The sequence below is a fragment of the Dendronephthya gigantea genome, unplaced genomic scaffold (genome assembly GCF_004324835.1).
Source record: "Dendronephthya gigantea isolate DGI-Jeju-01 unplaced genomic scaffold, DenGig_1.0 000035F, whole genome shotgun sequence".
In the NCBI taxonomy this organism is placed as follows: Eukaryota; Metazoa; Cnidaria; class Anthozoa; order Malacalcyonacea; family Nephtheidae; genus Dendronephthya; species Dendronephthya gigantea.
Window position 1 is genome coordinate 565,261 of NW_021163045.1, and position 16,213 is coordinate 581,473.

The window sequence follows — 16,213 nt, forward strand, 5'->3', positions numbered from 1 at the left end:
AGAAGGTAAATTATTAACTATCACCTTTAGCTCAAGTTCTTGTAGGATGCAACTTCTTGAACCTTCTGACTGTAAAAATATGGCTTTGAAGATACTCCTTTTAACTGCCATTTTTAGCCTTCGCAAAAGCAGGGCGGTTATCTTATAACCGTCCTGCTTAACTAACAATTAATGGTGCTATTGATGATTTATATCTTATAACCGCCCTGGCAAAAGCGAAAAAACGACTGCTCATGCGTCGTCAACCATTGCGTCACGTTAACCCACCGAGCTGTATAATAATTCCACTGAGCTACATAGGAATTATAATATAGCTCCTCCCGTCCTCTGTGGTCAACCTACTGAGCTTTATGAAATGATTTCTCAGTACGTGAACCACAATGACATGAATAAACCGTTCGTAGTTATTCATCTCAATGGTGAACCACTAACGTGGCGAAGACTGAGCGTTTTCACAAATCTGCATTCACGTTTATCGTGTTATATTCATCTGCCCAGATTTACCTTTACATCTAGCAGAAGAAATGCGTTTTCGTCGCTATATTTTTAACGAAATACTCAACTTCAGTTCAAAACTTTACCGGTCTGACCATTTTGACCTCTTTGAACAGTTTCCTACATCATTAGCAATTGAATCACCTTACATTGTGCAAAATGCTCTCCGTAAATAATTTTTATTCAATGAAAACGCTTTATGAACGGGCCCCATACCGTTTCACATATTTTCAGAAATATTCTCATTTTGGACATTAGAGAGTGGTTTGACACGCAGAGAATGTGACCTAATTAGTGAGAAAACTAACGACGCGGACATGGCATGAAAACAGCCACTAGTGTTAGGAATTGGAACCCAGTTTTGATTTTACTACTTAGGGATATGACTTTGTTTTTCAAAAATAATCTATAATTTTCATTCCTGTTGTGAATTTGTAGAAATAACGACAATAATACTTCGCGTCCGCGTCGTAGATTTAGTGCTGCTTTTCATCACACATTTAAGTCTTCTACTCGCGAAAAACTTTAAATGCTGCCAAATTTTTACTTTTTAACACATAGCCCAACAAATGCGCACAAATGATTTATTTATTCGAACATATAAGGCACATGCATGTAGTGTACATGATGATAATGATGTACAATAACAAGAAGTGATGTACACATGTGGATAAGCGTGGTTATATCGCTCCTTCGCTTCTCGCCTTGAGACACGTGTGTAATAAAAACTTCAATTTTTAATACAAATTCACTTCATTTTCGAAGAATTCATCCACATTTTCATTGCAAAAAGAAACGTAACGCAAGATAAAACAAAAATCGAGCAATGGGCGACAGAAGCAGCGATTCCGAAAGCGAAGAACCCACGATATCCGAAGATGTTGTTGTCACCAAATATAAAATGGCGGGCGATATGGCAAACCGTAAGTTTGTTTTTTTGTTTGCCTATTTTAGATGCGTTTGGAGGTAGGAGAAGGTGAATGCAAACGTGGAAAGCGACAGAAGTTTATTGACTTTGCAGTATGGCATTAAAATGAGACCTTAATTATATTTAGGATATAACTAAACAGGTTGTTTCGTGTTCCCATGCATGGAAGACTAGGAGCTAATAATGCAAAATTATAGGTCTGAGAATGCTTTGGTTATCAACATAATCAGGCAGAAATATAACCTGGGGTATTGATGACAATCTAGTGGTAAAAACCTTTTCGAAAAAGCACTTGTTTCATATAGTTCGGTCGCATTTTTGCATAGCATGTAGTCATGTACAATATGTAATGTACCTGTTAAAGGCTGTAATTTTATTGATTATTTAGGTACTTTGACACTTTATTAATAACACGCATTTGTGTGCAATTTTCTTCTTTGATAGTTGCATAAGTTGATAATTTGTGTTTTAATAATTGCACCAATACATCATGCTGTTTATAACTACTCATGTCTTTGCATTATAAAAGTACAAAAATTGCAGGAAAATTAAATTTAATAAAATCGGGCCTTTTGAACACCACTTTGATGCTTGTTTTAAGCAGTTATCATTTCTGTTTGTAAAGACTGCAATTTCCCTTGTAAAATTGTAGTTTTTTCCAAATATTAAAATTGTGTTTTCACTGCAACTCCCAATGCATAGTCATATTAATTAATTATTAATGGTTATCAATTTATTTACCCACAACTGTTAAGCCTCCATTTTGTCATAATTGCGGTGGGCAGTTGTTATTACTCATGTGAGTCTATGAGATCACACCAAAGAATAGAGGGGAAAATAATCAAATTGTTTTTTGTAAAAATTATTAAGGAAATTCCTCAAAGTTGGGTTACAACCATTTATGCATGAAGTCAAGTAGAGCATGGAAGATTTCATATTAGACTATGATTAGTTAAGGTTCTCAATCCTAGCATGAAATATAGTATTTCTGAATAAATTTCCTAATGTCACATGATGCTCAAATTTGGGCTGCCTTCATAGGTTATTTTAGGTTATTTGGTGGATAAAGTTACATGCTCTAAGTGTTTCTGAAGTGATTTGTAAATGTAGCATAGCATAGGGCTGCTTTCTTATAGGTCATTGTAGCATATTTCATTGGGTGGATGAAAAATTTTTGTTACAAGTGTTTATAAATTGATCTTGTGTGACATGATAGACAAGATGACCCTGCATTATAGGTTAACTGTACAGATTCTTTTCCAAGTAAGGAAAAGATATTGAATCTTGCAATCAGCATGCACGAATTTTTATGGGCATATTTTTTCATTTCTTGGCACACAGATGTAATTGTGTTAATATTATGGTTAATCCAGTTTTACCCCTATAAATGTGTCTATTGGTTTTACTCTTGTTTTACACAGATAAATGTGTTATGAGTATTATGATTATTAATCCAATTTTACTTAAATAGATGTGTCTATTTGGTATTGTTGCTCTAGTTTAATACAGATAAATGTATTGTTAGTATTGTGATTTTTCCAGTTTTACATAAATAGATGTGTCTATTTGGTATTATTTCGCTTGTTTTATGCTGATAAATGTATTGTTAGTATTATGATTATTCAAGTTTTTCATAGATCAGTCCAGTATGATACAGATAAATGTAGTGCTTATTAAATTTGAGATACATTTGAGAGTTACTGAAAATTGTTGCCTGCTACACCAGAGTCTATGATTGCACTAATAATTATATTCCAATATGCAAACCCCAGGTGTCTTGGCACAAGTACTGCAAGCCACAGTAGCTAATGTGACAGCTCGGACATTGTGTGCCATGGGTGATTCCTTGATCACCGAGGAGACTGGTAAAGTTTTTAAAAACAAAAAAGATATGAAAAAAGGTGAGATACTGAGATACTTACTATTATTAATGTTTGAGGCTTATTAAATGCATATATTTTCAAACTAACCACTGCTAGACACTTTTTGGTATATCCTGTGTTGATCACATGACAATAGCATGGTCATCATTCTTTGCCCACATGTCATGCTCCCATTTAGGGGATCATTTTACCATTCTATGTTCATGACTACACTTTCTTACACTACATTAACCCTTATCACTTTTAGGAGTTGCATTTCCCACATGTGTCTCAGTGAACAACTGCGTTTGTCATTTTACACCATTGACCACCGACCCAGACATAGAAATAAAAAATGGTGATTTAGTGAAAATGTAAGTTTATACATTTGTCATCCAATGCAGCAGACTTGAAATACCTTTGAACAATCCATCACACAAGGTTTTTTTCATGCACAGAGATCTAGGTGTCCATATTGATGGTTATGTTGCAGTTATCGGACATACCATTGTTGTCGGAGCAAGCAAGGTAAATGGCTTTGACCTGCAAATTTGTTGTTTTGTTTTATCTCTTTTTTGAAACAATTTTTTATCATTCAGGACAACAAAATTAAAGGCAGACAAGCAGATGTTTTATTAGCAGCATATCATACGTCAGAACTTGTACACAGGACTGTGAAACCATCGGAAGAGGTAGGATAAAACATTTTAAATTGCGATCCAATTTATGATTATTGATCCAATTTTTTTCATCCTATGCTCCTCTGAAGGATTAATGCACTAGTTATGGCAAATATACTTATCAAACACCTGATGTCATTTCTAGAATTATACAATCACGGACTACATACAAAAAGTAACTGAGGACTTCAACTGTAAGCCTATAGAAGGTTGGTAACTTATACAAGCAATACAATAATGTATGAATAAACTAAAAAAATAAAGAAAAGTTGCTGCAGAGCATTCATATTTGTGTTTTAGGAATGCTTTCGCACCAGTTGAAACGAAATGTTATTGATGGTGAAAAGTCCATCATTCAAAATCCCAACGAAGGACAAAAGTAAGAATGGTATTTTGCTAAGGCTAATTCACAAGTCTCTTTGCCACTTGCCTGTACCCCACAAGTTTAGTTTTATCCGACTTTAATATGCATACAGTAGGATGTTGTATAGACACAGATTACTTTTAACTAAATGTATAAAGATCTGCAGAAGCGATTGGTTTCTGAGGGTCGCTAACAACGATTACGGACCGGCTCAGTTTTGGCGGGAAATTTTGAAATTTACATTCCTTTGGGAATAAGTCAAGAACATGTTTTGTTCCTTTCATTCTTGGTCGCAAGTGAATATTTAGAATATTTTAAATATTCTGATAAAGCATTCTTATCTATTCTTAAATTGTTTAGCCATATACAATTGTTTAGCTTCATTACAAATATAAAATTTTGGTAAAGAAGTTCTTCTGTCTTCTTGATCAATTCCACATAAGTCAAAAGCACTCGGAATTTCTGTTTTACTCCTCAAGCGATAAACAAGCCTCGGTTTTCTGCGCGAGCGGTCTTTTAAACCACGTTCAGAGTAGAAGAATAACGTTTAATACATGGCATTTCATATTTGTTAGAAAAGAACACGAGAAATGCGAGTTTGACGTTCACGAGGTGTACGCTATCGATATTCTTGTCAGTACTGGGGACGGAAAAGCGAAAGAGAAAGACACGAGGACCACAGTGTATAAACGAACGCCTAATATGTACAGTCTAAAAATGAAAACATCTAGAGGTACATGCCGTTATGTTCGCGTGTTTATTGATATATTTTTACAGTATTTACACCTGTTGTGGGCAATTGAATATCTTGAAGCTGGTCCATAGCAGCGCAAAATTGCCCAACATATAGTTGTTAATTATATATTATTACCACTGATTTTTACACTATGTTGACAAATTCCCAGAGAAATTTCTCGCGTTAAAATGATCGCGCATTTTTGGGCTGCCAATGGCTGGTCAAAGTGCGAATCATGCATAATGGAGCATTTTGATTGGTTCCTGAGCAGTCGGTAACCTCCAGCACTGTTTTGGCGGGAAAATCTCCATCTTTAAATTTTGGACAATATTTTATACATTTTGTTCAAGAATTATGTACTTTTACACTGTTTTAAAAAGTTCGAAGAGTAAAGAGGACCAAAATACTGTTCTGAGCCTGCTCGGCCGCAGACGAAATCTTTGTCCGCTAACAATATTTCCTTCTTGTTACTAGTGTTTTTTAGCGAAGTTTGCAATAAATTTACAATGATGCCTTTTACACTGAGGTTAGTAAGAATAGATATTTCGTTCAGATATCACATTAGCAACAAGAACGACTGGAACACCAGTTGGAAAAGCGACTTAAAACATAAACAAAACAACGTCTTATTCCGAATTCAGCCACAAATACTTCGCGTTTATCTGGTAATTTTTTAAAATCGTGCTCCAGGGCTTTCGAGGATGAGAAGCAAGCAAGGCTAGGTGTTGTAGAATGTGTGAAACACGGTCTGCTTGAGCCATATAATGTCCTATGGGAGAAGGAAGGTATGCTAGCTCGTGTGTCACAGCATGCTGTAAGGATAAATTTTATCATTTGAGATTCTGTACAGTGATAAGATATTAGAACTTTGCTTGAATCGGACACAGTAACTGCAGTTAATTAGTTGTTCACTTTGTCTTTAAGTGCAGTTTCGTACCATTTGCTTACTACTGTGCAGTCATAAGCATGGAAACAGCCAAACACTTTAGCCTGAAATCGCTGATTGGAAGGCCCCATGAAACTCACAACTATTGAATCGTGAATTTTCTTTTAGGAGAATATGTTGCCCAATTTAAGTTTACTTTACTATTGATGCCAAATGGACCTATCAGGTATACTGACAAACTTAAAATTAAATGAACATAATATAGTCTCATAGCAAGGTTTTATTGTGGCCAGGGTTTTATAGTTAAAGATGAAGGCAGTGTTAATAGACTGTGACGAAGCAGCCTTATTTAAAACCCGCCATTTCAAATCGTTGTTTTATTTTGAGACGTGACATTCAGAAAAGAGCTATCAAAATGTTTCTCGTGTTGTTTTCCCCTGAGGAAAGTGTTTTTTTTTTAAGCTGCGGAGCTTTGCAAAATTGCACGTTTTTCCCTTCTAATGAGTTATTGTGAAGAAGCAGTATATTGCACGCATGCATGGCATAAGAAATATCTTGAAAGGAGGAAAACATTTGCCTCCCATTTTGACATAACTCAAGGTGATTTTCCGACATTCTGATTTGCAGGATAACTCAAGGGCCACCACTAGACATGGACACCTTTGAGTGTGAAAACTCTATTAAGGACGAAAATATAAAGGTAAATTAAAGAAATACGTGCATTGTGCTTTAATTTTACTAGGGTTACTCTTATGAAAAATAAAGGTTGCAATGGTTATGCTCTCTATGAGAATTTCGATGGATATTCGATGGTAATTCCAAGGTGATTGAATTTTGCAAAGACTAAATAAATTATGATGTTTTTTTTTCAGTCAATCCTAGCAAGTTCTGTGAGTAGGAAAGCACAGAAGAAGAAAAAGAAAAAGGTACCATTTTCCCTATTGTTTTTTTGAAAAACATACAGAGAGATTTCGCTGATTACTTCGAAGTTTTTATCGAACTGAATTCATTCTAAATGTTGAAAACAAGGGATGGATTTCAGCTATAGGCAATATTTGATCCAGGAAAGAAGAACGAAATTCGCACCGCAGCTTGAAACAGCATCTTAGAACAGGTAAAACTGCAAAGTTTGGTTGGTGAATATTGTAAAATGTGGACAATATAGTCTGCATGTAAAAAGGTTAACAAATTTTGTTACTACCAATATTTGTATTACATGCGGAAAAAATAACCACTTTCAGCACAGCTGAAAGAAAGCTATTTTTACGCAACCCGTATACAATCATTGTACAAAATTTGCGAACTTTGCAGGACTATATTTTTCGCATTTTCGATACTTCGGAACGAAACTTCGTAGTTTTATACACTAATTCTAAGTTTCTATTTCTATCTACGGTGTTGCATTTTGGTGATTCTTTTATTATCTGCAGTGCTGCTTTCATTAGCTGTCGTGTAACGAAGCTTTGGCATGTCTATAAAGTTAACGTTTTTACTTGCACTGTGTGTGCATTTAATTGCTGCGCATATAACCGTTTGAGATCATCGAAGACCGCTATTGCATGGCTTCGCTAGGGAAGTATTGCATGGCATCGCATTCTTTCTGTTCCAATTGGACCAAATCTGACCACCTTGACAACCATATGTTCGAGGGCAAGAATCAAACGCTCAAATAATTGTTAATTCTTGACAAAAATTTACGCCTAGATTTGCTTACATACGTTTTGTTTTCTGCCTTGTGGGCATGTTGAGAAAGTAAAAGAAATTTATGCAAACAACGTCCATGAAGAATACACATTTACTACTAACATTGCACTCCACGGAAATTACCTTGCACAACGTTGCCAAGATGTTTTTAAGAACTGCCTATTCAGCAGGGATATCTTCAATAATATTAAGGGTGGGGAAGAGGTTCAAGTTTGGGAGAGTAAGTGTCTAAGATCTCTTGAACGGACTTCTTTGCTCGTGGGAAAATTTTTGTTTTTTTAAGTGCCATTTATCATTGACTTTTTGGGCATGACAACATTTTTTCAAACGTGAAAAGAAGCAATGAATACTAAGTTCGCCTACTAAGTTTTTTTTCGGGATTCACAAGATGTCATTTTAAGGAATTCTGTCGTGTTTCTTCAAGGCGACGGGGAAAACAGCCGAAGGCACAAAGGAGGAAAAAGATACAACTAAATAATGGCGTTGGATAGCAAGTCATGGGGACACCAGGCTTTCTCTTTGTAGTGCAAATAATATGCAATAAAGTGTACATAAAAATGTGACGAATGCTTCCTAACATTCATTATCTTATAGCCGGTAAATGAACGTCGTTTTCACTAGAAATTTCTGCAATTTATTGCACACGTGCGAGTCCGCAAACAACGGTGTGTTCATTGACAAAGAAGTTGTGGTTATTAATATATTATATTGTTTTCTCATTTTAGAGGATTTTGAATCTATATTAGTCATGAGACTAATATTCTACAAATACTGTTATCGAAAAGAATAAATTGTCCGCCATCTTGGAATAATAGGTCGTATACCAGACTGAAGCTATTAAAAAAATTAAGTTTATAAAATTACAAGTGAATATTTAAAACAACTGCCATTCGGCGCAAAATACCGACAAATTATACGCAATAATTTTTGACGGATTTTTGTAAATATTTCTGCCTCAACTCGAGACCTAAAATTTCGGTTACCCTGAGTCATCGTTCCAGTTATGGTAGTCTTAGTAGAGGTCACTGGTACGTCACAACTGGTCACAACCAGAATTAGAACAGATTTTTGTCTCAACAAATAATTCGCAGTTAAAACTATATACTTTACACGCTCATCAAAGTATCAGGCTGATCCATATCGTTTAAAACATCAATTAACCAATATTTGGCCAGTAATGAATCCAATGAATCATTTTCTTCGGTCTATACACTTGTTGGGACGTGCAAAACTTCCGTTGATGAGAGAAAATATTTATCCAAGATGGCGGACACCGATTTTACTTCAGTGAAATATTTCAAAGAACAAGGAACAGTTATATAATGGGTAAAGGCAATTAATATATAGTTTCAAGCAAGATATAATTAATTGTATATTGCTCTTTTGGTCTATTAACCACTTATTTAGACTCCAAATTCAAATTTGAAACACAAATTTATCATTTATGCATGAAGATTTTGCATGAAGAACTTACATGTTCAAATTCGAACGTGCTATTAATGATACAAAACACCCATCAGATTACGTCATTCCTAACTGCTAAACAGTTTACAAAATTCCGAATTTTGTTGCAATTAGCTATATCCATTCTACGAGGACACACCGCATTTATACTGTCATGGATCTCAAAGTAAATTATGAGGTCTGCAAGTTTATAGATAAAACGTTCAGTGTTCGTACGAGTTTCTGTCCGAGCAAGTTGAAATATCCAACACCGAGGTTTTGACCTTTCTTTTGACCATGGTGTCATGCTTTGCTGTTTTCTTCAAACTTCAAACAACAGGAATTGTTACTATGAGTGAGTATTACAGCATATAATAACATCGTGTAATCAGCAGGTAGAAGTTTAGATTAAACGGAACGATAACAGGCGAAGTCAAGACGACAGCATGCAATTCGTCCATGATAACAAATATGGCGGCATGAGCTCATAGTCATATAACTATAATTCTTTGCGAATTCAAGTTGGTTGTGATAACATGTTCAATATTTTTCTTTGGTGTAAACTAACTGAGAATTCCCTACCTTTTGACGAAGTTTTGTTTCCGCAAGGTGTGGATTTATTTGATCTTTCTGTAGTACTGATGATATATAGACATTGGACATGTCACTATGTTTTCGCTTTCAGAGGGTGCATGGTTATTGACGAAAGTGCCTGGGGAAAAAGCTCGTCAAAAGGAAGCCAATGCTCACTAATTTCATGTGACATAACAGATTTTTAATTTTATATATTCACTGATTCAACGTAGCAAAAAGTTGTGTGTAAAAATAGACAAGTTGGCATCTTATATAATGGCGAATAGACGAAATCCAGGGGCCGGTTGTTCGAAAGGCGTTTGCCGGTTTGGCTTAAACGGTGGTTAAGTTCAAAGTAGAAAACAAAATGATCTATTTTACAACTGAGCTGAAATATTTCGATGTAAATAGTTGAATTTTCAATGGCGTACATATTTAATCCATAAGATGCAGGTTCAGTCATTATTCACAAGATCTATGAGAGTCCGTTCAAGCTAAGGCCGTTTAGCTTAAACGGTGGATAAGTTCAAAATAGAAAGCAAGTCTGCCGTTTCACTCAACAAGCGAACAAAATGTTTTTGACCTTAATACAAAGATACTGTTTAGAACTACATATTCAGTGGCATAATATTCTAGTTGACTCATTCAAGAGAGTTGTAAGAGTGTTATTTAATTTTGACTTATCCACCGTTTAGGCTAAACCAAGGGCCATAGTAATATTTTTTGGCTGCGGTTTGTTTACGAGTGTAACTTGTGTAAAATTTAGGCGGGTCTTCAACGCTGATCTTCTGAGTTCTGGTTTAAAAAAAGAATCATCAAGCATTTGAATTTTAGCCAAAGCGCAGTGGTTGTCAACAAAATTAAATAAATTCACCTACCCCCTAGACAGGGGTGGAGTGTCATGCGAAATATGCCGGAATAATGGTTCGATTAGGGTTTAATTAAAAGGCCTTTAAGGCCCGACCTTCTAGAATTTATTGTCAAAACTATTCAAAATACGGTTTACTATGGCGCTTGAAAACCTCTTAGTCTTTATGGGTCATCTAAGGCAAGAAATTATATATTTCAAATAGCACTGTATACGAAATATAGAAAAATATAAGTCGATACTTTTTAATTAGATACTATTTGTAGGTTGTAAATTATACATGTGATTTGAGTTAGTTCGATTATGGTTCGATCAATCAATGCCTAGATATATCTCCAGAAACTTTAATTTCCCAGATTTTAAGAGCGTAGAACCATGCTTTTCGTATGGTTCTGGGGCCGGTTGTATCAAGCCAAACAGCTTAAACGGTGGATAAGTTTAAAATAGAAAGCAAGTTTGCCGTTAAATTCAACAAGCGAATTAAATGTTTTTTACCTTAATACAAAGATACTGTTTACAACTACATATTCAGTGGCATAATATTCAAGTTGACTCATCCAGGAGAGTTGTAAGAGTGTTATTTGATTTTGACTTATCCATCGTTTAAGCTAAATGGGCTTGATGCAACCAGCCCCCTGGTAAGTCCAATATACATATGAATTTGCTTTACCTAATGGCATCCATGGGCGCGTGTACAATAACAATGTGCCTAAAAAAATTTTAGGAATTTTTTTGTTTTCCCACGGTGGACTAAAAGTCTTTGTGTGTGTGCTAAGGCTGAATCACCAAAACGTGTTTACTTGCATCTGTCACAATTGCGAATGTCATTGCTATATAATATTGGACAGATGCGTGGGTAATATGATCTGATGGAAACGTTCCGGACAGCGAATTCTTATATATATTCATAGGTGTTAATTTGTAAACCGAATGAATAAACTATGTCTATATGTATAATAATAGTTTGGTAATAAGCTGTTCTATGCCAAGTTCGGACTTACTTTACTCTTTAGTCCAAAACAACGTCAATGCATGTATTTCTAGAACAGTTAACACGAAACAACTTTCAACATCAACTCGCAACGCAACAATGTTTTGAAACTAAAGGTTTACGCGTCGAATATGATATACATGAGCTCGTTTGTAACACAGAAATTGTTTTGGAAACAAGTTGAAAGTTTATGAACTGTTTTTATTCCACACAACATTGTTGTTTAGATTTTTGCTTATATTATTGCGTTGCGAGTTGATGTTGAAAGTTGTTTCGTGTAACATTACCTTAAACTGACAAGTACCGCGATGAATACTGATTCTGCCTAATTTTTCGTTGCGAAATGCCTTGTTTAATACTTCGCCTGTTAGGCTGTTCCGACCAGATAAAAAGTCATAAAAAACCCGAACCGATTGAGTAGATTTTGGCATTGTACTATTCTTTATTGACTGGAGTCAGGTTTATGTTTGTCAGGTTTGTGTTTTCTCGACATGGCATACAGCCTAAAGGAAATGTTATCTTGTACCAGACTAGGTAGACGGCCATTAGGAAGACTACCGTTCTGGTAATAATGTTGTACAACCCTCTGAAAATATTGATTTAATAAGTTTTTTGATAATAAACTAGGTATTTAGCGGACGGGAGGTGAAAAATCTGAACGAGTTTAGCTTTCCCCCCGACACCCGACGATAAAAATGAGCCTAAGAATTTCCGTTAATTTGAAATGTGACCTTCAATGCTGTTTAAACATGAATTCGTGACGTAAGTGCGTTTCAAGCCCATTTAGCTACTTCCTTTGAAAACAATCTCCCGTAGGATACCATTTAACATCTTGAAGGTCAAACACGTATTCCTAATACAGAAAAGACTTTCTTTTTCCTCACAGGAAGTAGAAGCCTTTTTTTAAGGCGTTTTTTTACCACGTAGTAAATACGTCCATTTTTGGCTTCACTATGATTTTTGGTAACATTAATGTGTCTTTGTGTTCCAAAGTATACATATATTATTGGAAAAAATGTATTCCTAAAACATTATATCTTCAACTTCAAAGGGCCGAAGATGGAAATTTGGAAATTAAGCAATTAGTGTAAAAATAGTTTAAAAAAAACGTTGCCAAACAAAATTTCAACAAATGCAAAACAAAACATAACAATTAAATCACGAGTTAATCTGATGATTGTAGCTACATATAGAAATATCACGATTAGATTTATCTAATCTGATTTATATTTTCTTATCAACTTGTTTTGTGAAAATACGCGAAAGAAAAGAGCGTACTCGCAGCAAAATCTATTTCGGCTCTTAAGAAAAATAGGGTGTAATTGTGTCAATACATCGTTCCTTTCGCGCTCAAAATCTGGACTTTACAATGCGATTTAATAAAATATTAACTAAAACCGTCGTCGAATCATAGCTGTATATGTTGTATGATAAGGATTTACCTGACACTAAAGTTTTCTCTTCATCGATCATAAATCCAAGTTGGGTTTAATATCATGGATTTCCCGGTTTATAGGATTAGACGTGGAATTACCATCCATACAGTGCTATGTCACACATGTAAGAACGCTAGAATAAGTTTGCGGCTGTGCGGTAAAGATGAAGGGAAATTATTTCGTGCATCTAACACACGGTTCTTATCAAGGCTTATTTCGTATGCCGCGTCTCATACACACGTACACGCACATAAATGTTACAATCCATTTCAACGATACATGATAGCCATTGTGTTTTACTATATATAATCTACAAAGATTTAAGCCATTGCGTGCATGTACATAAATCGCGACAGCTGTAATTTGCTTTTAACCAGAGAGAAAGCTCTCGTGATTGTATGAGAAGGTGTAGTGCAATATCACACCGCGAGACGGAATAATTAATTGACTACGTTTTTATTACATAATTCTCCATAAATCATATGATATCTCTTGTAACGCAACTTCAAATATATACATCAATATACAAGTACAAGCTATGGGTTTCCCGTTTTCCAACGGAACTAACTATGAAGACTACGACTGAACTTGACCTGAATGCTTCGTCTGAGCTGTGTCATGACACTGTAGCAAAACGTTTTGTCTTATTCAAGGGCAGTTTCCCAGGATTGTTCAAATACAAACTCTATATCTTATTAAACTTTCGTTATTAAAGTGATGTGTCTTGTGAATTTCAGGCACGTGTGCTTCTGAAGTTTCCGGCAAGATTCTTAAGCTCAAGATGATGCTACGTCATTAAAAGGCCAGTAAGATTTCGTATGTTTTTTTCTAAGATAATGTTCGCCAACCATAAGGTTGTCATGCTTCGATCGCGTTAAGATCAGTTGCTCATTGAATGGATCAAATAAGTAGGTCTTCGTGGGCGCCTCGCGTGTTTGTTGGCATGCCTCGCGGGATTGCACGCAAAGGGTTAATTTACCTTCGTACACTTTGTGTTCCATTGTAAGGCCAGCACTTGTCTCGCGCGGTAAAACTTTGGCGAACTGAATTCGAGTATTGCTCGTATCTTTCGGAGTAACATTCAGTGTTACATTATTATAGTCCCATTGTCCTTGTATGACGTCACCAATACTCGCGTGTATGTCACGAATTTCGTGATCCTTTTCGAAAAGCTTCGATTTTGCTTCGGTCAGCTCGTTGCGCAGTCGGGATGCGACAGCGAAACTCGAGTTTAGGATAAAACTCGAAGGAATTACATTTCTTTCCGACACCATTTTTAGCGTCTCCTCGTGGAGTTTAAACGCGTCAATAACATCAAGCGCTTTTGATTTCATTTCCTCTGAGAGTTTCGTAGTTGAAAACAATTCTTCGACGATTAACAGCAGCGAGTCGTGTTGTTGTCGATATGACTTCGGAGTCGCCCGGACTATACTGTCGAACTCCTCTGGGGTGATGTGTTTTTGTTTAATCCGTTCCCAAAGATAGCGGTCTATTGTGTCACAAATCGAAGCAAGGGGTTCAATACTATTATTCACACTATGTTCAACGATGCTGAGGATATCATCGGTCGGCATGGTAACCAATATTTCGCGCGGTATTTTGCTAAGGTTCTTGCTAACTGCCATCAACAAAATTCCCTCGCACTTACACCTTAACTGCACCGCTAGTCTGTACAACAAACACAACAGTTCGATGTCCATGATTTTGCTCAGTTCTGTAGACTCGGGCAGTTCCAACAGTATTGCGTCAAAAATGTCGCCAAAATCCTCAATCGAAATATTGTGTATGCCCGCTTCTCGCTGGGAGGCTTTTTGCGATAAGTACTCGTCTATACAGGCTCTGTGCTGTTTGGACAACTTCGCAATGTATTGTCCTGCGAGTGTGCTGATTTTCTGGACGCCTATGGAAGCATCTCTTGCGCCAATGAGAAAACCGATGAACCATTCAACTGGAAGTCCAAGCAACACCTCAGAGACATCCACTGACGTGCTTCGTTTCTTCATCAGCGAGAAAATCGCGTCGAAACACATCGGAAGTACATTGGTTTGATCGGCAATCGCGCCCAGTTGACAGGCGGATGAGAGAATTTCGATGACGGAGCTCGGCTGAGAGCGTAACATCTTGGTCAGAGCCTTCGTTGTCTCGCCTGCCAAGTTCCCGCCCGAAGTCATCTGAAGAAACTCCGCAGCGCATCGCAACTCGACCACGTTGCTTGGGGTTATATCGATCTCCACGTCGTAGCAGTAATCTGCCACCAGAGCGAACGTCGCTGCTCCCCCCGGGAATTCTCGTAGTGTGACCCGATTCTCGTCCAGCATCGCACAGCGGCATAGCGCTCGGAAAAATTCCGAGTTCAGATACAATGGGAATTTGTGTAAATAAAATTGAACCTTCTCGACTATCACGCAAATATCCGAGAACTCGCCGTTCGTACGAAACTCACGCAGTTCATCCGCTCTCGTCAGCTTCATTTTAAATTTTCTAAAATATCCGTATTTGATATTTTTAACGATTGAATATTTGTCGAGTTTCAACTTAACGAGCGTTAAACTTCCTCAAATTCGTGATCTTTGTTCTTTAGTATTTGTTTATCATTTTAAAAGCAAACACGAAATGTCATTTACCTCGAAACAGCTTCCGTCCTTTGATATTTTCCTGTAGTGTTGCCTTGTCTACGTTTAAAACTCGACTCAAGTCGTTTCAACACGCAGCGAGTCTTTGATCTCTCGATATTTGCATAAAATTTACAATGAAACAACGAATGATCGATAGAATATCCCGGCAATATTGCCGCCAACGATTTTATTGTGTCGATCTTCGATAGCCTTCTGCCAGGAAGCTTGAAATATTGCCTCTTATAGTCTTAATATAAGTTCCCTTCGACGAACAACTTTTTGTGATCTCCTAGGTACAGCACACAAACGCGAAATATGACTACAAGATAAACAAAAATTGACAGGTGTTTTAGGTTGGAAGGTGTTAAATTATTCATGCATAATATCCGCGTCTCTCCCTATTAAATGACTTCCACTTATAAGGTCAGATTTGAATCATCTGGTGGGCGTACTATTATCTATATTTACGTGTAAAGGAAGTATGCGTCCCGATATCTCAAGTATTTTTTGAACAAAAAACTCTTCTGTGTATATCGTATTCAAAGGCTGGCGGGAACTTAATACATGGAAATGTTGCTGCCTAATGACGTAAAGGTTGAAATATCACTTTCAGATTCAGAACAGACACTGAA

The 16,213-nt window shown here is 36.4% G+C and overlaps 2 protein-coding genes across 2 annotated transcripts; one reads left to right on the top strand and one right to left on the bottom strand.

Annotated features, from left to right (window-relative positions):
* The first annotated feature begins 1,185 nt into the window (after positions 1-1,185).
* Positions 1,186-8,218, top strand: LOC114525752 (proliferation-associated protein 2G4-like). Its single transcript, XM_028547170.1, has 14 exons — positions 1,186-1,418; positions 3,196-3,324; positions 3,554-3,659; positions 3,744-3,813; positions 3,885-3,977; positions 4,111-4,174; positions 4,266-4,344; positions 4,905-5,062; positions 5,540-5,591; positions 5,756-5,850; positions 6,120-6,177; positions 6,579-6,651; positions 6,824-6,877; positions 8,080-8,218. Exons 1-14 carry the CDS (start codon positions 1,322-1,324, stop codon positions 8,131-8,133), a joined length of 1,182 nt encoding a protein of 393 aa, XP_028402971.1. The 5' UTR covers positions 1,186-1,321; the 3' UTR covers positions 8,134-8,218.
* A 5,059-nt stretch (positions 8,219-13,277) lies between these two features.
* On the bottom strand, positions 13,278-15,826 carry LOC114525808 (putative BTB/POZ domain-containing protein At3g08660). Its single transcript, XM_028547243.1, has 2 exons — positions 15,591-15,826; positions 13,278-15,447 (listed from the first exon to the last, which is right to left on the bottom strand). The coding sequence occupies exon 2, from the start codon at positions 15,435-15,437 to the stop codon at positions 13,743-13,745; it is 1,695 nt and encodes a 564-aa protein (XP_028403044.1). The 5' UTR covers positions 15,438-15,447; positions 15,591-15,826; the 3' UTR covers positions 13,278-13,742.
* Positions 15,827-16,213: the final 387 nt, after the last annotated feature.

Bases quoted from the DNA above. Each gene is read 5' to 3' on its own strand.
- LOC114525752 (XM_028547170.1), top strand. From the start codon at position 1,322: ATGGGCGACAGAAGCAGCGATTCCGAAAGCGAAGAACCCACGATATCC. The intron at 3,325-3,553 runs GTGAGATACTGA...TATCACTTTTAG, and splicing joins CAAAAAAGATATGAAAAAAG to GAGTTGCATTTCCCACATGT. The intron at 4,345-4,904 runs GTAAGAATGGTA...CATATTTGTTAG, and splicing joins AATCCCAACGAAGGACAAAA to AAAAGAACACGAGAAATGCG.
- LOC114525808 (XM_028547243.1), bottom strand. From the start codon at position 15,437: ATGAAGCTGACGAGAGCGGATGAACTGCGTGAGTTTCGTACGAACGGC.